The 27,304-nt window shown below is 39.4% G+C and overlaps 1 protein-coding gene across 2 annotated transcripts; it reads left to right on the top strand.

Moving 5' to 3' along the window:
- The first annotated feature begins 648 nt into the window (after positions 1-648).
- Positions 649-27,039, top strand: mertka (c-mer proto-oncogene tyrosine kinase a). Of its 2 annotated transcripts, XM_087850286.1 has the most exons (23): positions 649-864; positions 1,274-1,565; positions 1,651-1,751; positions 6,726-7,017; positions 7,103-7,203; positions 12,704-12,995; positions 13,081-13,181; positions 13,264-13,434; positions 18,221-18,307; positions 18,402-18,517; positions 18,592-18,781; positions 19,430-19,575; positions 22,234-22,369; positions 23,079-23,229; positions 23,763-23,851; positions 23,943-24,038; positions 24,165-24,245; positions 24,333-24,425; positions 24,542-24,660; positions 25,015-25,124; positions 25,288-25,447; positions 25,840-25,976; positions 26,236-27,039. In XM_087850286.1, the coding sequence occupies exons 1-23, from the start codon at positions 783-785 to the stop codon at positions 26,678-26,680; spliced, it is 3,588 nt and encodes a 1,195-aa protein (XP_087706412.1). In that variant the 5' UTR covers positions 649-782; the 3' UTR covers positions 26,681-27,039. The 2 variants fall into 2 exon arrangements, with proteins under 2 accessions (XP_087706412.1, XP_087706411.1); XM_087850285.1 differs by lacking the exons at positions 649-864; positions 1,274-1,565; positions 1,651-1,751; positions 6,726-7,017; positions 7,103-7,203 and adding an exon at positions 11,458-11,707.
- The last annotated feature ends 265 nt before the right edge of the window (positions 27,040-27,304 follow it).

The raw sequence follows: 27,304 nt of genomic DNA, 5'->3' as shown, positions 1-27,304 counted from the left end.
AAATAAAATACACAATAATAATAAAAAAAAAAGAAAAAATGTTGACTCTCAGCATTACTGTTCAGGAGAAAATACAGTAATGTGATGAAAACAAGCACCTAAACTCCAACAGTAACTGAACAGCGTTCCTAGAATATGACTGAAATTTCAACAACAGCTTCTAAATGGACCTTGGATTCTTATTCTATTTGTGGAAGATCAGTAGCAAAAGTGACCACGTGGTGGAGTAGTTTGATTTAGTAGTAGCTTTTGTTTTGTTGTTGTTTTTGTAACTCTAAGATTAAAGAGATCTTGTGTTCCTCTGTTGGTTTCGTATACGTTTTTCTTATTACGTAATAGATTATTTGCAACTTTTTTCAAAAGAAATTAAGAAAAAATTGAAAAGAAATAACAGAAAAATAAATACTAACTATATTATCTAGTTTTATTGAGTGATTGTAATAATCCTGTTTTTACAGCTGACTTCAGGCTGACTTTCAGTATTTCCCACAGACAGCATAAAGATATATCATCTATATGTTCTAGTCTCTAGTATTTCCACACGCAGTCCCGCCTTCGTGGGATTCCATCTGTGACGTCCCACTTGGTAAACGTTTCCCCCCCTCTTCAGCTACGTGGTGTTGCAACTATTTACATAAACGACGCTGAAGCCACTCTGCTGGGTGATGTTGGATATTGTCGAAGCTGAATTGTGCGTTTTGGCACAATCCCGTCATATTTAAAACGCTTGCGGACCTGTGCTGTGGGACGAAAAGAAGCAGTTTAAGTTCTCGGGACCGGTCATGGCAAAGAAATCAGAAAAACCCGATTGGGTGGTTTTGTTTTCTACGACTATAGCAATACTTGTGTGGATTCCCGTCAGCGGTTAAGTTGTTAATTTTCTTTCAAATACCGTGTTTTGCTGCACTGACATCATTCCCATAAAGTTCAGAGCTCGGTCCGGGTCTCCTGTCCACTACTTTGCAGAGAGAGAAGTATGACAGACCGCAGCTGGGACAGATTTAAATATCTGGTTAAATAGTTTTGTATCAGTCGCTGGAAAACTGAGAAGGTTTCTTTGGATTTCTTTTTGTAGCATTTTGCTTTTTAATTAAGTCACAAAATGTGACATAAACGGAACGGTGGGAGTAAGAGCACGTCAGGATAGCTCTAAATTAAAAATCCCGTGAGTTATAATTCATAGAAAAGCTTCATAAATGCCGACTGCGTAAACTGTATTTCCATTTTACCATTTATTTGTTCTAACATAAGCTAACATGCCTTTTGTAAACAGCACAACCTTCCAGGACCTCGGAGCCTCTTGTGATACCTCGAGTTGTTTCTCGGATGTATCTGAGTCCAGATGAGCTCAGGAAACTCCGCTTTAAGCCCACCGTAGGCACCATTCAGCTGTCAGAGGGTCATGAAGCCAAACTGAACTGTTCCATTGAAATTCCTGATACCAGACTGGAGCCCGCCATCCTGTGGGTGAAGGATAGTAAGGAGCTGTCGCCAAACATCCATGTGGTGAAGAATGAGCTCCACTCCATCACAGATGGGGTATCAACTCTCCTCTCCACTGTCATGTATGTATCACATGAAGGTGAAATGTGTGTGATATGACAGATTTTGTACATAAACTGAAGTGTTCTTATGCATTACATATTACAGCATTAAACATGTGCAGAGAGTGGATGCTGGAGATTATCATTGCCGACTGAGTATCAGCAACATGTTGGTAGAGTCTGATCTGATCAGCATTCGGGTAGAAGGTGAGTTTTAGTATCCAGAGTATTCAAAACTTCTTTGTCCACACGTTTCGCAGTTCTTTCACACTTCTTTAATCTGACTTATGTCAGCCAACATTTGTCAAGCAACCAGAGGACATGTCTGCATGACTTTCCGCAAGAGTCTGTTTCTTAGACCATGCACAAGTGAGGAGCACTGCTTTCCACAAATGTTCATGAGGACCTTCTGAATGACTTCAAAGGTGTACTTAAGTTCCTTTGGATAGTCTATGTTGAGGGCAAAAAGAAGACCAATCAGCATGGAAATGGCACTCAGGACATCTCTCAGATTAGACAGGATTACTGCCGCATAAAGGACAACCAACACATCGATGATGCCTTTTTCTTTCACCATCACAATGCCAACTTTCATCTCTTAGTAAACGTGTCTTCAATATCTGTGGGTTATAAAAGGGGTCAAAGACAAAAAGAACAAAAAAATATTTACCATACTTGATTTAGAAAAATACACAATGTCCCTTGTGCTTTAGAATTCATGTCTTTCCAAAGAAGAGCCACACTGATGCCTTGGATGATGGTGATTGACTTTGGGTAACACTTATTAGTTGTTGAAGTTTTTTTCAGAATGAGATATGCACATGTTACAAATCCATTTCTTGTTTTAAACAAAGACCATGTTCATAATTAACAGAGCATGTCTTCATTTGCAGAATGCGAACAAAAATTAAAATTAAAATTTACCTGTGGTAAATATTGGCTGTGCTCTGAGTCAAATGTAACTGAGAATACATGAAATGTGTAAACTGCAGCTACACTACAGGATCAGATTGTGGCTCCACAGACAATGCTTCTTTAATCAGTAACAGATAATTTTTTTCCCTTTATATTAACAGCATGAAAAAAGAGAATACAGACATGGCTGGACAGGTTGCATAACTGGCACTGAATATCAACATCCACCTTTACCCAGCTGTCCAATGACTCTGGGCCAGTGACCTTTAACTGCTTACCCAGTCTACACAATCTCTTTTCCAGGGTCCAGGACATTTCACCAAAGTATTGCCCCCGACAGCTGTAGTAGCCACTGCAACCCCTTAAATACCCTAATATCTCAGCCATTACAATATACAATGTGAGAAATCAAATGCAAAGCTGTAGTGAACAGTACAGCAGCGAAATGTCAAAGACCCTGGTGAAGACATGAATAAACACAAGAAACTAACATTAATGCTAGTTTGCCAGTTAGTATCTCTGAAACCCAGACCAAATCCAGTGTCACAGATCTCATAATAATACATTTGATGAGGAAAGAGTATACATGTTATCTTTTGGCATCTACAGGGAGTAGTAACCCTTTGAGTTAAAGCCTAAAGTCTGCACTTCAATCACATCTTGATTGTTTGATTTAAAATCCACTCTGGTGGTGTAATTATTGAATTAACTGAAAGAAACGATGCTAACCTTCACAGTCTTGAAAGTGTGTGAGGGATCTTCCTTAAGAAAATGAGGTTCATCAGTTGAACTGGATAACCTAAAACTTAAACAAAGGAGAACATTTAGCAGTTGAACACTTACATCATCATCGAAGGATTTTATGAGCCTATAGCCCTGCTATGCCGCTCTTGGTTTTGTACAGTTCCATGAACCTCTCCATATTGGTCAAGCCCAGCAAAGCGCGACCCTTTCAGGCCAACAGATGTGAGACGGGCATATTCTGCTTCAGCCTGAGCAATGGAAGAAGAGGGGTGGGGAGTACAGGCAGAATTTTTAAAAAATGCTTTGAGACCTAAATTTAAGCAAACTGTCATCTGAGGCCCATTAGAGAAAACACACATAAGCAAACAAACAAAAAGATGCACATTATCTGCTGTTCAGCGAACAAGGATGTTCAGAGAACAACAAGCTCTGTCTTGAAATCTTTTAAAGTAGAATGAGTGTGAAAACGACTCTTATGTGACAAACCTTCAGTTATGGATGTTATTACAACCACAAGATCCTAAAAAGTCTGCTCCATTGCTTTTGTTAATGAATCATTTGTTGGTAGCGTGTCTGAATATTTAGTTTATGCCACCTGCATGTGATCATCAATAGCACAATATTACTTCTTAAGAAGTTACCCTGACACTACAATCTTTATATCATTTGTTCTACAGAGCTATTAAATTACAATATAATCTGTGGTGTTTCCCGTATGAAAAAATACACAAAAGGTAACTTACCATTTGACTCTATTGACAAAAATAAATGCCCAGCATCAAGTTTGGCTTCACAGACCTAAAATAAGATAAAGATATATGTTATAATTATATTGTTGTATATAAACAATGTTATAATTGTTACAACACAGGGAATGCAGTTAAATTAAAAGCTAAATTATGCACACACACACACACACACACACACACACACACAATCAGAAACAACCCAAGGGACTTCTGCAGTATACCATGCCAAAAATCAGTGTCTCTGATACCAATTATTAGTTATTATTAATTATTAATTATTAGTATGGAAACTCACACAATTTGGTCATACTGATCACAAGAGTTCAAAAATATGGAGCTGTTGTTAAGCATGAAGTATTTCAGGGAAAGTAATAATTGTACAATATCATTACTGCAAGAAATAATCACACTGGAGGACAATCTGATAAAAACTAATATAATGCTGGTTTGTAGACCATATTTTGTCTCAATCCTCAGTGCACTCTTGCAGCTTAGCATGCAGCAGTACATAACAACTTAAGTGATTACATAGGGGTACCGGTAAACAGATGACAAGCATAGCAGTCCTGCCAAAATTTCTTTTTGAACCCAGTCAGTTATTGGAAATATTGCCAAAATGAACTTCCACCAAAATACAACAGCCTGTGAACTTGAAAGAAATTTACAAGTACAGAGACAATATGAAATGAGCTTTATTAATTAGCTGAATTAGCTTGCTAATATCGCAACAGTGGTTCAATGTTAAACCTTAAAGCTAGAGGCACAATACTTTTGATTTTGTCCGTGCTACATTAAACCCGTAAAAAAGGCTATATGTCAGTTTATTAGGTTAAGTTTCGTCATGACACACAAGCTGGACCTTGTCGGCTAAAGTTACATTAGCTAAAGCAAACATTTTGGTAAAAGAGAAAAAGACGCCTCATGCCATAAATTCAAAACATGTTCCAACTTTTGTAGCTCTCTTTCCTTATAGTTACGACCAATGTTACTCACCTTGAAAGCAGATTCCAATGAAGACAGTTAGAAAACGTCCAAGTAAAGTGACCATGTTGTTAACCGCTAATTCCCAAGAGGGTTATTGACCCCCTGTTGATCCTCTACCCCAGCGGTCCACAACCCCCGGGCCTCGGACCGGTACCAGTCCGTGAGTCGTTTGGTACCGGGCCGCGAGAGTTGAGGCTCAGATGTGAAATGTATAGTTTTCAGGGTTTTTATCGGTTTTCAGTGTTATTTTGTTATCGTTTTTATCGTTTACTCGGTTTTTCTTGGTCTTTTCATGTGTGTTATGAATAAATTTTCTTTTTTTTCGGTACCGGTACTAGTGTTATTTTGTTGTATTTATCCGCGACACCTTAAAGGCCGGTCCGTGAAAATATTGTCGGGCATAAACCGGTCCGTGGCGCAAAAAAGGTTGGGGACCGCTGCTCAACCCAATCACACAAGCCAAGGTGTGGGTCACAATCAGCCAAGGTTTCGAGTTAACCCATTGTAAAACCTAACCCCACCTTATAATGTGATTTACTGAGATTAAATGGCCCAGGATGTGAGAGAAAGTTAAAGAAGTCCAGACGCTTTTCTTTCCAAGCTCCATACTACGATGACTTGGATGACTGAGAACCTTCACAGACATTTTGGACCATCAGCTGTTTCTCTCCTTCTTCATACTTTTATTTTATATCTTTCTGGTATAAGTTAACCTTGGTTTCATCTGTACAAAACTTTTTGTAGAGCTGTTCAGATTTTTTTTAGATGTTTTCTAGCAAAGTGTCATTTGGTCTTCTTGTTTTTCAGTGTGACCAGTAGTTTGTTGTCTACTGTAAACCATCTGTATTTTAATTTTTGAAGACGTCTGTTGACCGTAGATCATGATATTGTTACGTCTACCTCCTTGATAGTGTTCTTGACTTGATTAGATGTAGGTTTGAAGCAGTTTTTCTTCACCATGGAAATAATTCTGTGATCACGCACTTTAGTTCTCTGTGGTCTTTCAGGGCTTTCATTGGTCCTGGACTGGTCAGTTTACTACTTCTTTTTAAGAATTGTGCTGTCTCTCTAATAGCTTCATTTTGTTTCATCAACCTAATGATGACCTCTCTTACTGGTATGGACATTTCTTTGGTCTTATATTCAAAATTACAAGAAAAGCTATAAAATACAACCACAACACTTCAAATCAACTCCAGATATTATGTTTGCTTCATTTGTCATGAAATGAAAGGCCTACCCTGACCATAAAAGTTCTTATCATTCAACTGATAGTAAACTTTTAGTCCCTGAAAATGGGAGACTGTGTATAAAACACTCAGTACGAAATGTTCCCTAAACTTGTCATGTTCATATTACTTTATGTGTTAGATCAGGACAGAACTGAAAGACATTAGTTTAAGTTTTAAAACAGAATTAACCAGAGAATTTAGGCATTTTGTCTTGACTAACTGATTATTTCGCTCTACATTAATGTTAACATCAATGTTAACATCAAGGTCTGAAGAAGTCACTGGGATGGGTGAAGAAACGTTTCTCACGATGGAAACAAAACATCCCGATGTTGCTGGAATGTTTTACATTAATAATCAGTTGTTTGAGAAAACCCCTTCCCACCAAACTTCAAATCTTACTTTACTTACTGTCAAACCTACTCTACATTGTTTTAAAGCTTAGCAGTGTTCCATGAAATCTTTTCTTGTAAAATCAATACCATATCTTTATCAAGTATATTTCCATTTTACCATTTATTCGTTCTAACATACGCTAACATGCCTTTTGTAAACAGCACAACCTTCCAGGACCTCGGAGCCTCTTGTGATACCTCGAGTTGTTTCTCGGATGTATCTGAGTCCAGATGAGCTCAGGAAACTCCGCTTTAAGCCCACCGTAGGCACCATTCAGCTGTCAGAGGGCCATGAAGCCAAACTGAACTGTTCCATTAAAATTCCTGATACCAGACTGGAGCCCGCCATCCTGTGGGTGAAGGATAGTAAGGAGCTGTCGCCAAACATCCATGTGGTGATGAATGAGCTCCACTCCATCGCAGATGGGGTATCAACTCTCCTCTCCACTGTCATGTATGTATCACATGAAGGTGAAATGTGTGTGATATGACAGATTTGGTACATAAACTGAAGTGTTCTTATGCATTACATATTACAGCATTAAACATGTGCAGAGAGTGGATGCTGGAGATTACCGATGCCGACTGAGTATCAGCAACATGTTGGTAGAGTCTGATCCAATCAGCATTCGGGTAGAGGGTGAGTTTTAGTCTCCAGAGTATTCAAAACTTCTTTGTCCACACGTTTCGCAGTTCTTTCACACTTCTTTAATCTGACTTAGGTCTGCCAACATTTGTCAAGCAACCAGAGGACAAGAATATAACAATATAGTTTTACAAGTCTGGGGATTAGGCTAGTTTAGCATTAAGACTGTAAATTTTCCCAAAACACCACATTTTGCAGATTCTTATGACCATTGAAAGTGATCGGAAAAATAAGGGCAGCAAAGATTTGCTTGACAGTATTTCAATTTTGAACCTTAACCAACAGGCCACGAGACACGCTGCATTTTGGTTTCTCTATGAACAAACAAACAGTTTAGAGTTAGGTTCTTAATTTGTTGAACAAATTTTTAGTTTTTCCTCTATACACCACTACACTGTCATTATGTCTTTATCAAACAATCCAGATCCAGTTTTAATTCTACTGCTTTTACAAAAAAATTGCATTAACTAAGAATTCAAACCAGTTTTATACTCAGTCGATTTACAGAGGCTCAAGGCTTGTGGATGTCTTTTATTATTCACATTTGTATTTAATAAGAGCAATCATACTCTCACCTCTTCATTGACATGCCAGTTTTGCCCCAGATTCATCTTTGACACAGAAAGAAATCAGTTTGAGAGTGACGACAATGTGTGTTGCTGGTTTGTGCTCTGCCTTTGTGTTATAGGTTAATAACAGCAGGGCTGAGTCAGTTCTGTCATAACCTTGAAGACTGGTTGTTTTCGTTTCACGCTGCACTCAAGTGCTACATGATTCACTCAAATATCTCAACTGCAGGTGTGGATAAATACACTCGGTTCAGCTGTGAAGCTAACAACACAAAGGGCATCACCACATTCAGAGAAGCACACGTCAATGTTATGGAGCACATGCCAATGCTTTACAAGATGGTAGCTGATACTGGGTTTTTTTGGGTTTTTTGTTTTGGTGTTTTCTAGTTCGTCCCAGACCTCCCACTCATGTTACTGTGACAGAGAGGCAGTCCAATAAGCTGATGTTGAGCTGGACTCCTGGGCACGATGGCTTGTCTCCACTCACCATGTGCCAAATCAGAGTAAGCCCCATGTTTAATCCAAACTGTGCCTTTGTTTAACAGCATCATAGTGATCACAGGTTCTCCAATCTAAGGTTAGAGAGGTCAGTCGGAGGGAAGGGGAAGTGACGACCACCAGGTTTATCAACGTCACAGTGCCGCCGTTTCACAGTGAAGTCCCTGGACTGCAGGCTATGACGAAGTACAACCTGAGTGTTTCCTGCAGTAACGAACAGGGCGCCTCTACAAACAGCAAGTGGGTCGAGAGCAACACCACAGAAGGAGGTGTGTTGATGCTACAGGAACGATTTGAAGGTTGAATTATAATGCACACCAAGAAAACTTTAACAATGCAACGTATTCCTAAATGAAATTAAACTCATCCCAGCAATTAAAACCCAGCATATAAAAATGCTCAGTCTGTGTTTGTCTTACAAACGATGATGATGATGATATTTACAATACAGGACCTGTGTGTTGTGCTCCTGCCTCCTCCATCATTCTTGTTTAGCTTTCAGGAGCACTGTGTAATTAACTGACTACTTTACTATCCAAAATGTGCTTAATGTAAGCCTGCTCACAGTTGCAGTGCAATAATAACTGGAATTTTCAGCACTTGCACAACTACCTGATCTGCCCACAGCAAGCTCTGTTCAGAAAATAATTGGAGAGTTGACTGACAAGCTGATGCCTACTCCCTTGATATTTCATGACAAATTAAAGTACTCATACTAAATTGCACAGGTTGAATGCATGGTTGAATCTTAATTCTATAGCTTTTCACTGTTTAAAAATGAGGCCAAAATTAATGTATGTGCAAATGAGGGAGACTTGTGATCTAAATCATGTTACGTTATCAGTCAAACATGGTGGAGGCAATGTTATGGCGCTATAGCAATGTATGGCTGTCAGTGAGTCTGGATCAGTGGTGTTTATTGATGATGTATCTGCTGATATAAGTAGCAGAATGAACTGTTAAGTGTACTGGGCTGTGATCTTTGCTCAAATTCAACCAAATGCTGTACAGCCAATCAGACAGTGCTACACCGTACAGATGGATAATGACCCAAAGCACACTGCACAAGCAAGAGAGTTTCTCAAGGCAAAGAAATGGGATATTCTTCAATGGCCAAGTCAGCTTCTCAGTTACTGAAGACAAAACTGAGAGACCCACAAACAAAAAGCAACTGAAAGCAGCTGCAGTAAAGGCCTGGGAGAGTATTTCAAGGGAGACAGTCATTAATTGTAAAGGATTAAAGTATTAAAACATCCCTTGTGTTTAGGTTTATGTTACTTTGTACAATTACTTTTGAGCCTCTGATTTTTATTGTTTTGAAAAACAATTGAACTGAAAGTCTGTGCTTGAATCTTATCTTGATTGTTTGATTTAAAATTCACTGTAGTGGTGTACAGGGACAAAACTACAACATCTGTGTCACTGTCCAGAAAATTATGGATCTAACTTTCAAAACCAAACATTTACTTTTTTGTTTTCCTCCTTTTCCATATCTGGACTGCACAAGTAAGTATTCCTTGGAAAAGGTAATCAGGATGTGAGAATAAGTAATCCTACACTGGAATTAAACTGCATGTAATACTGTGTCAAACCACGTACCTGAAAGAGGAAGGAGATACAAACATCTGTCAAGATGATGCTGTTGCACTTTTGGAGATGGTCTGATTTGTTATCAGAAAGTATAAGCACTTATGAATTTGCATTCTGTGAAGTTGCACAAAGAACTGAGTAATATCTAGTATATGATATTGTCTCAAAAATCCTGCTTGAGTTTAAACCCACTCCACAGGTGTTTCCAGAGGAGAGTGCTGACTGGTCAGGAGAGAGAAAGTTAAAATGTAACCGTTAACACTGATAATGTTTGGTGAAGCTTTACAATGAGAAATGCAATGTGGCCATTAATCAATAATGCCAAACAAGAATCTACAGAAGAAAGCTTGATGGACGTTGAAGCGTTGCTTTGTCGACTTCTCTCAAGAATACATTTTGAACCTGCTGCTCTCTGGCAGGTAGCTCCATGCCCTCCTGGGTTTTAAATGCACCTTAGAACACACATGCATCAACACTACATATGAGTGGGCGGAGGGAGGGTTGGAGTCTTTACACCCCCGTTCTCTGTTGCCCGTCGGGGCGGGGGTGCTGGGAGGAGGAGTTGGCTGTCCGATTGGGGTCTGGAATGTGGGGCCTCCCTGCTACTGTGGAGTCGGGGGCAGTCTGCTTCTCTCCACCCCAGGGAAAAGGGTAACACCTCCTGGTTCTGGGTGCAGTTTCCCCCTCTAGGGGTAATGGTACCTAGATTTGGGGTACAGAGTAAGTTTGGGGAGTGTGATTGTGTGTACAGTGTCTCTCTATGTCTGTCTCTGGTGGAGCTCACAGGCACGTCATTGCAACCCCCCCTGGCTTCTGTTATTCGGCTGCTGGGTGACACCTCATCTCAGGCTCTCCTCAGCTCTTTCCGAGAGAGTCGCACAGTTCCTCTTCCCCGCTGTTTTTCTTCTACTCCCTGTCTTTCTTGCTCCCTTTTCTTCCCCCTAGTCATGTCTGTCCCGTATGTAACAACTGAAAATAAAATAAAATACACAATAATAATTAAAAAAAAGAAAAAATGTTGACTCTCAGCATTACTGTTCAGGAGAAAATACAGTAATGTGATAAAAACAAGCACCTAAACTCCAACAGTAACTGAACAGCGTTCCTAGAATATGACTGAAATTTCAACAACAGCTTCTAAATGGACCTTGGATTCTTATTCTATTTGTGGAAGATCAGTAGCAAAAGTGACCACGTGGTGGAGTAGTTTGATTTAGTAGTAGCTTTTGTTTTGTTGTTGTTTTTGTAACTCTAAGATTAAAGAGATCTTGTGTTCCTCTGTTGGTTTCGTATATGTTTTTCTTATTAGGTAATAGATTATTTGCGACTTTTTTCAATAGAAATTAAGAAAACAATAGAAAAGAAATAACAGAAAAATAAATACTAACTATATTATCTCGTTTTATTGAGTGATTGTAATAATCCTGTTTTTACAGCTGACTTCAGGCTGACTTTCAGTATTTCCCACAGCATAAAGATATATCATCTATATGTTCTAGTCTCTAGTATTTCCGCACGCAGTCCCGCCTTCGTGGGATTCCATCTGTGACGTCCCACTTGGTAAACGTTTCCCCCCCTCTTCAGCTACGTGGTGTTGCAACTATTTACATAAACGACGCTGAAGCCACTCTGCTGGGTGATGTTGGATATTGTCGCAGCTGAATTGTGCGTTTTGGCACAATCCCGTCATATTTAAAACGCTTGCGGACCTGTGCTGTGGGACGAAAAGAAGCAGTTTAAGTTCTCGGGACCGGTCATGGCAAAGAAATCAGAAAAACCCGATTGGGTGGTTTTGTTTTCTACGACTATAGCAATACTTGTGTGGATTCCCGTCAGCGGTAAGTTGTTAATTTTCTTTCAAATACCGTGTTTTGCTGCACTGACATCATTCCCATAAAGTTCAGAGCTCGGTCCGGGTCTCCTGTCCACTACTTTGCAGAGAGAGAAGTATGACGGACCGCAGCTGGGACAGATTTAAATATCTGGTTAAATAGTTTTGTATCAGTGGAAAACCGAGAAGGTTTCTTTGGATTTCTTTTTGTAGCATTTTGCTTTTTAATTAAGTCACAAAATGTGACATAAACTGAACGGTGGCAGTAAGAGCACGTCAGGATAGCTCTAAATTAAAAATCCCGTGAGTTATAATTCATAGAAAAGCTTTAAAAATGCCGACTGCGTAAATCACCTTGTTTTTCTCCTTGCGTGGCCCAATTTTACTATGCGTGCTCTTTAAAAAGCAAATCCAATGTGTTCTTTTTCACTCTCTTAAATAATATGCAGTAAATAACCCTTGCCCTGATTAATTGTTATGATGATTTCCACTTTTTCTCTGAAATTTTATAATGTTTCTAACTGTCCCGATGCATGCTCAAACACGTTGCGTTTCAGTGGGAGAGTGCGTTTTCACCTAAGTGACCTCTTCAGTCTCAACTGCCTGCAGGTTTCCCCAACCTTATAAACAGTGCATCTATATAATGACTGAAAATGGTACCACTGACTAACAATGGGTCGTGAGGTCATTGTTAGGCAATGGTACTAGTTTCGGTCTGAAGAAGTCACTGGGATGGGTGAAGAAACGTTTCTCACAGTGAAAACGAAACATCCTGATGTTGTTAGAATGTTTTAAATTAATAATCAGTTGTTTGAGAAAACCCCTTCCCACCAAACTTCAAATCTTACTTTACTTACTGTCAAACCTACTCTACATTGTTTTAAAGCTTAGCAGTGTTCTATGAAATCTTTTCTTGTAAAATCAATACCATATCTTTATCAAGTATATTTCCATTTTACCATTTATTCGTTCTAACATACGCTAACATGCCTTTTGTAAACAGCACAACCTTCCAGGACCTCGGAGCCTCTTGTGATACCTCGAGTTGTTTCTCGGATGTATCTGAGTCCAGATGAGCTCAGGAAACTCCGCTTTAAGCCCACCGTAGGCACCATTCAGCTGTCAGAGGGCCATGAAGCCAAATTGAACTGTTCCATTGAAATTCCTGATACCAGACTGGAGCCCGCCATCCTGTGGGTGAAGGATAGTAAGGAGCTGTCGCCAAACATCCATGTGGTGATGAATGAGCTCCACTCCATCGCAGATGGGGTATCAACTCTCCTCTCCACTGTCATGTATGTATCACATGAAGGTGAAATGTGTGTGATATGACAGATTTGGTACATAAACTGAAGTGTTCTTATGCATTACATATTACAGCATTAAACATGTGCAGAGAGTGGATGCTGGAGATTATCGATGCCGACTGAGTATCAGCAACATGTTGGTAGAGTCTGATCCGATCAGCATTCGGGTAGAAGGTGAGTTTTAGTCTCCAGAGTATTCAAAACTTCTCTGTCCACACGTTTCGCAGTTCTTTCACACTTCTTTAATCTGACTTAGGTCTGCCAACATTTGTCAAGCAACCAGAGGACAAGAACGTAACAATATACACACCTTTCACCTTGTCCTGTGAAGCGGTGGGACCACCAGGCCCTGTTCATATCCGCTGGTTCCGTGATGGATCACCTTATACTGAGGTTTACAGCTCTCCCAGCAACTTCTCTGTACCAGGTGAGTGTTGCCACCCAAAATAATCTTTATCTCTGTATCACAACCTCATACATAAAGACTTTGTTTCACAAGGATTTATCTATTAGCACTTCCTTCTCTTTGCCTGTTCCTCTTGGGGGAAGAAAGCTTCCTAAAACAAGTGCTGTTTCTTGCTTTTCTCCTTACTCAATGCAGAATGAACGTACACAAGACATATGACTCTGCATAATCAAATCTGCAAGACACCTTAAGTGAGACAGAAAGAGGCTGAAGATGCACATTATGGGTTGTCACAGCAATACTTTGTTCCCTTCTTTGCCTTTTTTGTAAACTCTTGTTGTACAAGAGTTCCCTTGACGTCTGCTCCATCTGTGCAAATTTATTGAAACTGCTTTTTGAACAAGCGACCACTCTACCTACTGAGCTATCCCTGCCTTTTGAGGCTAAGGGTGGAAGCATTTACCAACAAAGACAAAGAGATATTTGGCGCTCAGATGGCTACAAAGTATGGAGTTAGTCTGATTTAGGGTATCGTCACTCCGTTGGTAGATTCTATTCTGACTCATCTATGCTGCCTCAGCATCTGCACCTTGCTTACTGCAGTGAGATTTGTCACCATGTCCTGTGTCACTTGGGCTGTCTGCTGTACTGTTGAATGGTTTCAGCGTTCATTCATGCATGGTTAGTACGCATTTGTAACAATGCTCTGCTGACTGTATTGTGAATGCACTGGAGAAAGTGCTAAATGTGAAAAAACAACATTTGCTGTAAGCTTCAGTTAAGCAGTAGCTCAACAATGACAGAAATGGGCTTGTTGTCAGCAAACAGCTGGAGTCAGCAGCTGGTTAGGCTACTTTAGCATTAAGACTGTAAATTTTCCCAAAACACCACATTTTGCAGATTCTTATGATCATTGAAAGTGATCGGAAAAATAAGGGCAGCAAAGATTTGCTTGACATTGTTTCAGTTTTGAACCTTAGCCAACAGGCCACGAGACACACTGCATTTTGGTTTCTGTATGAACAATCATACAATTTCGAGTTAGTTTCTTAATTTGTTGAACAAATTTTTAGTTTTTCCTCTATACACCACTACACTGTCATTATGTCTTTATCAAACAATCAAACAATTGCAGACATCCAGTTTTAATTCTACTAGTTTTTACAAAAAAAATTGCATTAACTGGGGTATAAAACTGGTTTTATACCCAGTCCATTTACAGAGGCTCAAGGCTTATGGGTCTGTTTTATTATTCAAATTTGTATTTAATAAGAGCAGTCATGCTCTATTGGGTTGAGGTCAGGTGACTGACCTGCACATTGAAGAATATCCCATTTCTTTTGCTTGAGAAACTCTTGGATTGCCTTTATTGTGCTTTGGGCCTTCATCCATTTGTAGTGTGATGAGCTCTCTGATCAGTTTTGTAGCAATTGAAAGAATCTGAGCAGAGACCATAATCCTTTAAACTTCACAGTTAATCCCACTACTATCAGCAGTCACCTCATCAGTAAACACTAGTGATCAGTCTACTCAGTGACTGTAGAAAACAGTGATGACCCAACAGCTCCCTAAAACTGAAGCCCAATTACCGGTTCCTGGTTATCTCCACCGTCCTGGATAGATATTATAGAATACTTTGGACCATCTAAGGAGATTCGAAAGAAAAGCATCTGGACTTCTTTAAGTTTCCTTGAAGATGTTTCACTTCTCATCTGAGAAGCTTCTTCAGTTCTAAGAGCAACTGGTGGAGAGTCCCAGATTTTAAGCCCTTAAAGTGCTTGGAAATCAGCTGTTTCTCTCCTTCTTCATACTTTTACTTTATATCTTTCTGGTATAAGTTAACCTTGGTTTCATCTGTACAAAACTTTTTGTAGAGCTGTTCAGATTCTTTTAGATGTTTTCTAGCAAAGTGTCATTTGGCCTTCTTGTTTTTCAGTGTGACCAGTAGTTTGTTGTCTATTGTAAACCATCTGTATTTACATTTTTAAAGACGTCTGTTGGCCGTAGATCATGATATTGTTACGTCTACCTCCTTGATAGTGTTCTTGACTTGATTAGATGTAGTTTTGAAGCAGTTTTTCTTCACCATGGAAATAATTCTGTGATCACGCACTTTAGTCCTCTGTGGTCTTTCAGGGCTTTCATTGGTCCTGAACTGGTCAGTTTATTGCTTCTTTTTAAGAATTGTGCTGTCTCTTTAATAGCTTCATTTTGTTTCATCAGCCTAATGATGGCCCCCCCTCACCGGTATGGACATCTCTTTGGTCTTGTATTTAAAATTACAAGAAAAGCTATAAAAAAAAAAAACCCACAACAATACATCAAATCAACTTCAGATATTTTGTTTGTTTCATTTGTCATGAAATGAAAGGCCTACCCTGACCATGAAAGTTCTTATCATTCAACTGATAGTAAATTTTTAGTCCCTGAAAATGGGAGGCTGTGTATAAAACGCCCAGTACGAAATGTTCCCTAAACTTGTCATGTTCATATTACTTTATGTGTTAGATCAGGACAGAACTGAAAGACATTAGTTTAAGTTTTAAACCAGAAATAACCAGAGAATCCAGGCATTTTGTCTTAAAAATCATTATAATATTTGTTAGGAATAAAGTCTTGACTGACTAACTGATTATTTAGCTGTACATTAATGTTAACATCAATGTCAGCTTATTCTTTCTCATGACTGTGCTGTATTTGAAGATCAAGGCTTGTTGTAAAATGAGTTTTAGTCCCATGTTGTACAGAAATTGTATAACATTGTATAAGCAGACTCTCACTTTATCACCTCAAGTTTATGACCCCCTCTTTCTTCCCTAAAAGACAATATTTGTTATTAGAAGTACAACATTTGCTCTTTATGCCCTGATCCTTCATTCTGACTTTGCCACAGGCTAAACACCCCTGCAGTAGCCATTGCGTAGTGATACAGCCAAAGCTGAGGGGGTTAAAGGTTCAGAGCTGTGCTTTGGTCCAGCATGTGCAATCGCCCTGGCAGTAAAGGGAAGGAGGAGGGGGAGCTGCATAGGGAGCCTGTTCGGGGGTTGGCTCCGGGGACAAAGACCTCATTCACAGGACGGCCCACTACCCAGTAGGGAGGGGCTAGACACAGAGGGCTGCAGGCTACCAGGTCCCTGTGCAGGACCAAATATTGCTACAATAGAACCACGTAAACCCAGATCTCTGTGTAGTCATCTCATGCATACTATGAGTCTTGGTTTGCTAAATTTGAGACTCCAGGGTATCATCACAGTGCTTTTTGTAGCTTAGTTGTGGTAAATTATTGCTACTTGTATTTAAAGGAAGGATATTCCTAAACAGTAGTACAGGCTAACAAGGGATTAAGTTGAGATTGGAAAGCATTTTATGCTTCAATATTTAATCTGGCTCAGCAGCAAGAAGCTGCATAAGATTCAGTCTCTGGTGTTAAGGAAGAAGCAACAGGTTTATTACTTCAGCTTGAAAAAAACTGAGGGAGTAAATCTGGCACACAAAGCAATAATGAGTGAAATGCTTGGATTAGCTGCAGTCTGGCAGAGTGGCTTTTGGCTATATTTACTCCCTGAGAAGAAATTGGAAAAATAACATACATCTCATACAGCTCAGTAACCTGGAGCAACCCCAAACCGGATAAATAGAGGTTGGGAGAACCACACTGCAGGACTTACACGATGCAGTTTGGTTTCTCCATCCCACTCGCAACTTCACATTTCCACTTGAATTTAATTTTCCTATTGTGTTGCTGATTTTCACTTTGATTTATTTCCAAGTAGAATAAAAGCAGAAACGATAATTCTCCACCTTTTTAATCAATTCCCTTTTCCAGCAAATACACACCTATTGTGTACATTTAGTTTGCACTGTTATTTATGAAACACCCTTGCTGTGTAACCCAATACTTTTTTTCATATCTGTTTGGTTAACATGAAACCTCTGGGAAGTCTCCTGATTGCTCATATGGTTAGTATAGACAGCAAGCACGTGTTGTTTTGAACCTGCTTACTTCCTACTATGCTGCTACTGTCTGTATGCCATGCAGTTTGCAGTGAGCCATGTCAAAATTAGATTTGCGCATTTTCACTCACGTGTAACTTGATTATTTAATGATAACTGATTATTTAATTTAATCTAAGTACAGCTCTCGGTCTTTTTGCAAACAAATCTACTGTAGCTTGTGTTTAGGTGATAAGTGAAGCACACTTTACCCTGGTTCTCCTGAGCATAGAAAGGCAACCTCTCACATCAGTTCCGGTTATCTCTCACAAGCTGGACTGTGAATTGCTTTGTGGAAAAGTTTCTGAGATGGAAGCAGAGCACAAAAGGCTCATTATCGCTCAATGTCCCCGTCCTTTTCTAACTGGGCAGATCTGTTGCTGTTGAAAGACGGAAATTGTGTGCTGAGGAAAACAGACCCATCGAAAGGGATTGTTACTACAGTCCATCATACTGGAGAGGCTCAGTTTGATCTTTTATTGTAAGAGGCACTTCTTTGTGAAATTTGGAATTATGATAAAGGAGTGAATCATTCTTAAATGAGACTTTTTTTCTTATGATGTTTCAGCCGGGCCTCACTCTCACTTCTTCATTGAGAATGACATGCCAGTTTTGCCCCAGATTCATCTTTGACACATAAACAAATCAGTTTGAGAGTGGCGACAATGTGTGTTGCTGGTTTGTGCTCTGCCTTTGTGTTATAGATTAATAACAGCGGAGCTGAGTCAGTGCTGTCATAACCTTGAAGACTGGTTGTTTTTGTTTCACGCTGCACTCAAGTGCTACATGATTCACTCAAATATCTCAACTGCAGGTGTGGATAAATACACTCGGTTCAGCTGTGAAGCTAACAACACAAAGGGCATCACCACATCCAGAGAAGCACACGTCAATGTTAAAGGTAAAACTGGCAGCTTCCAGGTCTAATAATATTCCAGATGATTTTCCTGCTTTACAAGATGGTAGCTGATGCTGGTTTTTGTGGTATTTTCTAGTTCATCCCAGACCTCCCACTCATGTTACTGTGACAGAGAGGCAGTCCAATAAGCTGACGTTGAGCTGGACTCCTGGGCATGATGGTTTCTCTCCACTCACCACGTGCCGAATCAGAGTAAGCCCCATGTTTAATCCAAACTGTGCCATTGTTTAACAGCATCATACTGATCACAGGTTCTCCGATCTAAGGTTAGAGAGGTCAGTCGTAGGGAAGGGGAAGTGACGACCACCAGGTTCATCAACGTCACAGTGCCGCCTTTTCACAGTGAAGTCCCTGGACTGCAGGCTATGACGAAGTACAACCTGAGTGTTTCCTGCAGTAACGAACAGGGCGCCTCTACAAACAGCAAGTGGGTCGAGAGCAACACCACAGAAGGAGGTGTGTTGATGCTACAGAAACTTTAACAATGCAAAGTATTCCTAAATGAAATTAAACTCATCCCAGCATTTAAAACCCTGCATATAAAAATGCTCAGTCTGTGTTTGTCTTACAAACGATGATGATGATGATATTTACAATACAGGACCTGTGTGTTGTGCTCCTGCCTCCTCCATCATTCTTGTTTAGCTTTCAGGAGCACTGTGTAATTAACTGACTACTTTACTATCCAAAATGTGCTTTTATGTAAGCCTGCTCACAGTTGCAGTGCAATAATAACTGGAATTTTCAGCACTTGCACAACTACCTGATCTGCCCACAGCAAGCCCTGTTCAGAAAAAATGTTTTATCCACTAAAAACCTCTGTTGTTTTCCTAAAGAGTAACATAGGAAATAGGGGTGGTTTCACTGAGAAAACACAAAGTTCTTACAGGGTGGAGCTGCTTTCAACTTCCTTCCTAAATCCACCAGAGGGGATATTTTAGTTGAATGATTTGATATGCTGTGACCAGAAGTGACCGCATACCAAACCGTAATCAAAGATTTTTATTGAAGAGTAGTCCAACTCATTTTTCTTTCACTTTATAGGTTTGCAATGACTGTGAATTATGTCATAATCCCATATTCCATTTCTCGTTGCGTTCTTAGTGCCATCAATTCATCCCGGAAATGTCACAGTGCAGCTTGAAGGCTCGAGCCTGGTGATCGAGTGGAAACCTCCGCCCAGCGATAAGATAAACGGGATCCTAAGTGGTTATGATGTCATTGTTAGATATGGCACACGCCAGAAAAAGGTGAGCTTATCTGCGATATAGTAATTAAATATAGCCTTTTATTCTTGTTGTTTTACAACTGACAATTCTCGTTTCTCTTGTTCTTCTTCTTACTGTTATTATTATTTTAAGAAAAAGAAAAGAAATGTACGCATCCAACTTTAAACTTGCTCTTTCAGAACACCTGTACCTAAAGTGGTAACTCAAGGAAAGTTTAAACCTTTAAACCCTGAATTTGTAGCCTTTTTTAAAGAAAAAAAATGTTTTTTTTTTTTTTTGTTTTTTTTGGGGGGGGGGGGGGGGGGGGGGGTGAATGACACGAATGATGTAGAAGCCTCAAAAACTCACAAAAATCACATGTTAAAAATGATATATTTAGCTTTAAAGGATTAAAGATGTGCTTACATGAATGAAGGAAAGGCTGTTGTATTTCTTACATTCCTAAAAATTAAGCTTTCTACCACTTTCTGTTTCCCAACCATTCACATTAAATACAACCAAAGGATTCTTCTGAAACGCATGTCATTCAGGCTTACGGTTAACTGTAAACTGTATCAAAAACAGGTGAAAACTATGAGTGATGAAAAGCTTACAAGGGATCCATCATGTGTTTCCTTATTTTATTTTATTTTTCCTTTTACAGTGCTTCACAAATTATTAGACCACCACCCAGTGTAAGGTTTATGCCACAGCTACTCTAAATTAACAATATCGGTTAATTTAATAATATAGGTTATACATTTTACTATTTTATGACAGGTGTTCTAAAGAATTTGTTAAGCACTCTATGGACTGTTACAGTTTCAGTGTTGAATATATTCATACTAGACAGTTTCAAATAGTTTCAAATAGTTTCAAAGTGTGCATTTGAGTAGACTTCTCTGGTTCGTGCTCAGTTTCTGATATGTTTTTCTACTCCTGGCTTTCAGCGAGTTCAGAGAGAGGGCATATCTTTAACAATTCCAGCATAAGAATTTTTATATAATAAACAACATAGAATAAAAATTCTAGTAAGAAAGAAATAGACACACAAACACAAAATAAGTATCCAAGAGAAAGTCCAACTAATAAATGTGCAAACAATGAAATGAGTTAAAGAGATCAAAGAGTTAAAGAGAAGAGATTGTATTTATGCTTGTGCAGTGTTTATTGTTTTATTCAGGAGTCTAATGATGTGCGGGTAGAAGCTGTTTGAGCCTTTTCTCCTCATACAATACAAATATAAAATATTATGAAGAATTGCTTATGTAAGGTTCATATTGAAAACATAAGGTGTTATCTCTGATGCTTCTATTTAAGAGGTTGTGGGGGGTTTTTTTTATAACAATGACTATGAATGTATGAAAATATGAAAAGAATGAGTGCTGCATACTGGGAATAGCTGACCCTCCCTTTGTCTTCTCTACTGAACCACAGGTCAGCTCCACAGTTATTTGCGAACAACAGTTTATTCATTTGCCACAAGGCATCATCGAGGCCGGGAAAGGGATTCGAAGGAAACTAGTTTCTTTAAATCAACTTTAATAGCTCATAATGCTGTTTTCATGTAGTCACACTTCTCTTCCTGTATTAGTGCGCTCTACTACAATAGAGTGACTCCGTCCTTCCCGTCTGTGTTGTAGTTAAAGGAAGCTGAGGGTGTAAAAACTGGCCATTGGTAGTTTTCTCCATTTGGCATGTGCCTGTGAGTCATCACAAAGTAACTATGGTATGAAAACAATAGGACGTGAATGTGAGTTCCAGATATTCCTATGTATGGTTCATTCAGTTGGTTATGTCATTACTGTAACTTTGACTGGAAATACATACAAACACAGTACAGCCAATCCGCTGTCAGGATAGACAAAGTCAGGGTAAATAGTTAAAATATGTCAATCAGTTTTAAATCAGAGGAATAAATAGATGCTCGTAATTGTGAATTTTTTGGTATTAGAAATCAATGGTGCCAATTATTTCTCTTGAATCTGAGATGAACATTTTCTGATTGTTTATTTCTGAAGGAATATTTAACCTCACGTTGCCCTTTTTTGTTGTCACAGACATGAGAGGTGTTAATCATGGGTTTAGAACTGCCTGTCAGCACAAAACAGCGCAGACTATGATGTACCGTTTACCGTATGGTGTTGTGAAATACAGGGTTAAGTGTGTCACATGCTCCCTCCCATTGAGCACATGAGCCTATCCTGAAAGTTTGTGTCCTTCCCTTTTTTTTTAAATGGGGACTTTTATTATATACAGTAATCACTACTACACAGTTCCCTTTGGATTTCCCAAAAGGGGAGCAGCTCTGTGAAATCAGCATGCATGCGCTTTGGGATGGGTTTTTTTTAATCAATTAATTTTTGCATTTAGTGGAAATGAGGGAAAAAAGGAGAGAAAATGAGAGCACGCATGAAAAGTTGCTGAGCTGGATTTTGAGCTGTTGCACAAATGCGCAAGACGTTCCTCAGCGTATTCTTGCACCAGCAAGCTTTTATTTTCCTTAAAATCTGCTTCTTCTTTTAGTTCAACTTAACCTAATGTAACTTTCAAACTCTTGTGAACTATAGCCTTCTGTTTGAACTTTTCTCTCCAAGGTGATAAGGATTAACCTTACCATAGCATGTTTTTGCTTTTTGTTCAGTCAGCTATGACAGTAGACGCAATTCACTTTATGTCTTTTATTGTATGTTATTTCAGGTCCATAGTCTTACCACTTGGACACGTGTTGCTGTGGAGGAATTCAACAAAACCTACAGTGTGGAGGTGGCCGCATGCACGCAAGCAGGAAGAGGCATGGTCAGCCCACGAGTTGAATTGTTTGTGTCAGAGGACAGTAAGTAGCTCGTTCTGTTTATTTCCTCATCTTGAGCTGATAATTTGATAAATTGCACAGCATTGTTCAGCTGATGTTGTACTACTGTACTAAAATACCATTATTGCCTTATGAATAGATACCAGTGCCTATTATGGTTGCAGTATTTTTGGAAACACTAGCAGGAAAGCTCACAGGACTGAAATACTGCCTATTTTTCAGCTACTTTCATCTAAGATTAAAATCTTTTAAACTCTTGGATGAATCACCATGAAATACAGTACACACATTTGGTCCCTAGAGACTGAAATAACTTTGGCTTCCTGGTCTTTCATGTGGAGCCGTTAATTTAGAGTTTCATCTCATGAAAACGTTGACCAAAATCCTCCAAAAGTACTGACTTTACTATCAGGTGCAGGTGTACTTTGGGATCAGTGCTAAATCTAAATTTTGAACATGGCAAAAATCAAGACTCTGGTGTTTCAATTTTAAGCATGCTAACGAGCTGCTAGCTTTCATCTCAATGCAACGCTGACTGAATATATTAAAGTTTCAAAAAAGGGGGAAACATTTGAAACAGAACTTCTGCTGAAAACTATCATCACGGAATAAAAAATGTTGGATGTGTTGCGTGAGCTGACGAACTCTACTTCAGATAACTGATCCTTAACTTAAATTGCTGGATGTCAGATTTCTAAGTGTTCTCCTTTGTTTCTTCTTCTTATCTCAGAATCCACCGTACGCCCTTCATCCGGCCCTGAGACAGCGGTAGCACACACCAACCATGTTGTGGGGATCGTGATTTGTACCGTCTTTGTCCTGCTGATCATCCTCTCTGGGGTTCTCTATTATCGGAACAAGGCTTATGACTCCTGTTTTGGGTAGGCTTAACAATTAACAAGTAATTATCCTAGTATGATAACCTGATCTTTGAACTTGCTGCTGGTCAGTGTGTTCATGAGACAACTGTATTTACTTTGATTTTAATCAGCTAACTGTAAACTGCTCCTTTGCGATATATGTTTTCTTCAGTAGTAGTAACTTCCGGATTCACTTTGTAAACTTCCTTATCTTCCTCTTAGTCATTGGAGTCTGCACAGTAGGTCATGTAATAACTGTGCAGCTGGAGAGATGGACAACAAACGGCTGTCAATTCTCTGGAATTCTTCATTATGACGTCCATGACTCAGTGTTTCCACTCAGGATATGGATAGGAATGTTTCACAGGCAGCTTGTCAGAGAGAAAAACATTATTCCAACCTCAAAGTCTGGAAGGCAACAGAGAGGGTTTCCTCTCTATGACCTTGTCTTTAGTTGAATTTTTAAGCCTGTATGTTATTTCTGACCTCTTACAGCATCAGACAGAGGATTACCAACATTCCCTGCTTTTTCTTTCCCCTGTCTCCCCCTGCAGGCAGCGGTGCAGAGATGAAGAAATGCTGCCGCCTGTCATACAGTACACACAACAGAGGTCTTACAACCGATCAGCCATAGGAGTCACTCGTATGTTCTTGAATGCTACTACAGGAAGATTAACACGCATATAACATGTATGTGTTATCAAAAAAATGATGTTCTTGTCTTCGGTCTGCAGTTGAGAACCTTGGGATCAGTGAGGAACTCCAGGCCAAACTCCAGGATGTGATGGTAATGAGAACTCTGCTCTCAGTGGGGAAGGTTCTTGGAGAGGGTGAGTAATCAGTTTCATGTATCTAAATTTGTAGGCATCCATATCTACACTGACATGTTTACAAACGATTACAGTAAAATGCAGTATATGTGCACAGGTTTACGACTGGTCTTAATTTTTTACCAGGTGAGTTTGGTTCAGTGGTTGAAGGTCATTTCACACAACCAGATGGCACTTCAGAAAAGGTTGCCGTGAAGACAATGAAATGTAAGTGCTTGTGTTATGTAAAGATTAACTTAACTTTAAAAAAATATGTCTTAACTAACAAATATGTAAAAAAATTATACCACACAGTGGATAGTTTTTCTCAAAGGGAGATTGAAGAGTTCCTGAATGAGGCCGCTTGCATGAAAGATTTCAACCATCCTAATGTCATCAAACTGCTCGGTAGGAGATCTCTTCTTATCTTACTGCACGTTCTCTTTGCTTCTTTCTTTAGTCGCTTTCTTTTGTATATCCATGCATTTATTTTTGATTGTGCTGACTTATCCTCTTGTCTTTAGGTGTATGCTTGGAAGTAGGCTCAGCACACTTTCCTAAACCCATGGTAATTCTGCCGTTTATGAAACACGGAGATCTGCATAGCTTCCTGCTGCGTTCACGCCACAGAGAGACTCCAATGGTAAGATTTTACCCAAACACTAACTTTCAAATTCAATATCATATTTATTAGAGTGTGACAGAGTGGTGTAGTGGTTGACACTGTCACCTTATCGTAAGAAAGATAGATGTTAAATGTCATGGTCGGCTGGACTTCTCTCTGTGGATTTTGCATGTTTTCCTGGTGCCCGTATGCGTTTATGTAAGAGTGTGTGAATGTCAGTCTTTTTGTGTTAGACCTGTGATGGACTGTTACCTGGACAAATACACCCCATGTGAGCTTGAATACACTCCAGATCCCGACCCTGAAACGAATAGATTATGATTAGACTAAACAACATTTAAACTGTTTGCTGTATTGTGTGTTCTTGCACAGTTCTTGCCCACTCAGACACTCCTGAAGTTCATGGTTGACATTGCTTCAGGTATGGAGTATCTCAGTGGTCGTAACTTTCTGCATCGAGACCTGGCGGCACGCAACTGCATGTAGGTTACTTCCTCTGATTTATGTTCAAAGTAGAGCAGGCATTGATTGAACTTTTCCTGGCAACATTCGCAGCCTTCTTAAATAAAAGAACTATGATTTATTATTTTAGAGGTTTATCAAATTTGCTTTTTTCCATTAGTCCACGCCTTGTTTGTCTTACAGGCTGCGTGACGACATGACAGTGTGTGTAGCAGACTTTGGATTATCTAAGAAGATCTACAGTGGTGATTATTACAGGCAGGGAAGAATTGCGAAAATGCCTGTAAAATGGATCGCATTAGAGAGTCTGGCAGACAGAGTTTTTACTGTAAAGAGTGATGTGGTGAGTAGAAACTATAGCTTTACCAGTAACACACCTGTTTATGAAATCCAGTCACTAAAAGAACTGACTACTTTTCTCCACTCTTTGTTTTCTTGCTGCTTTCTCTTGTGCTACAAGTGGCATTTTAAAAGGTTTGGTCTTAGACTTACACAGGGCACTGTCTCTGTCTCAATATTTATCAGTGTGTAACAACTTGTACGATTTTCCCCCTCTTTTGCACTTTTATCTTAAGTGTCAGATAAAGATAAAAAAATAAACTTTTTTGTTTGAAAAATGCAGAATATCGTACAGCTAAACCTGGGATAATACATAGTATTCCTATGTATTATCAGCAGGAAAATAGCAGTTTGTGATGAAATATAATCTCAAGTTGAAATTCTGTTCTCACGCAGTGGGCGTTTGGTGTCACCATGTGGGAAATTGCTACAAGAGGCATGACGCCGTACCCTGGAGTCCAGAACCATGAAATTTATGATTATCTAGTTGAAGGACACAGACTGAAGCAGCCCCCAGACTGTTTGGATGAACTGTGAGTGTTTGTCGTTCTTCACACAGATGTTGACTTTGGGTTTGATTGCTTTGAAAGTAACAATATTGACGCTATAAAAGTTTAATTTAATATTGTTGGTCTAAATCTTATATTGGAGGCTAGCTTTTTTAAGAACATATTAACATAACAGTAAACCTCAAAAATAAATTGCTAAACTTTACAACCCTGAAAATATGCGCACTGAAATGTACCAAAATCAAGGTTCCAGTCTAATTATTTCTCAATACTTGGGGTCTAGGTATGAAATCATGTACAGCTGCTGGAGAGCCGATCCGCTAGACCGACCCTTCTTTCCCCAGCTGCGAGAAATGTTGGAAAAGCTCGCCGAAAAGCTTCCAGAGTCTTCCAGCAGGGATGATATCATTTATATCAACACCAGCTTTCCTGAGGAGGACCCCGATCGAGAGGCACTTCAAGCAGAGCCTCCTGTGTTGAGCTCCTCACCTTGCTGCAGCCGCATGGCAGCAGAAAATACAGTAGTTACCGCGGACATTCACGGGAGCGTGGCGGATGACCAGGATGATGGCAGCGATCGCTATGTGGTGGTGATTTCCTCCAGTGCGCCCCCGAGAGCTGCAACAGTGGATACGCCTCTCTTGTCAGATGATTCTTTAAGTCAAGCAAATGGGACCACTGCAACAGCGATGGATCACAGCTTATATGACCCCGCGTTCATGCTATAGCATTTGGTACTGAGCAGTTACAGCCCTTGCATGGGTTGACAGTACTAATAATTTTGCCTTGTTGTACTGGAAGCACCTGCACATTTCCTGCTATGGACTGTCATAGATTGTTGTAGAGGCATTTTATGCTTTAAATGGCCAGCCTACATGTCAGTGTTTCTTGTTGCTTATACTTTTTTTTTTTTGCGTGTCAACCTCAAACACACTCATGCACATGTTCGATAAGCTTATGATACTCTGAACTGTGAAAAGTATTTACTGTATTGATTTCTGTGTTGCAGTGTAAATAGAAAATTGTACAGAACATTTATAAAATGATCTTTTTCTTTTAAAATAAAGGATTTATTGACTTCTTTAAAGTATAAGTGTGACATAAAATGACCAGAATTCCCTCACAGATCCCTGTGATCATTATTGTTATTGGTATTCCAGTAAGAAGGGAACTGTATTACCATAATGATGACATAAAAGCCTTCAACTTTCAGATGAGGTCAGGCCTAGAGTATAACTATAACAGACCACATTGTGATCTGTGGTGAGAGTAGAGAGAGGTGGAGGTATGCACTGTAAAGAAGAAGAATGCAGGTCAGTAACAGCAAGACAGAATATGCATGTGAATAGAAG

Source organism: Neolamprologus brichardi, chromosome 13 (genome assembly GCF_056152115.1).
Source record: "Neolamprologus brichardi isolate AB-2024 chromosome 13, ASM5615211v1, whole genome shotgun sequence".
In the NCBI taxonomy this organism is placed as follows: domain Eukaryota; kingdom Metazoa; phylum Chordata; class Actinopteri; order Cichliformes; family Cichlidae; genus Neolamprologus; species Neolamprologus brichardi.
Note: the sequence above shows the minus strand (reverse complement) of the source record. Positions and strands in the feature narration are given on the sequence as shown.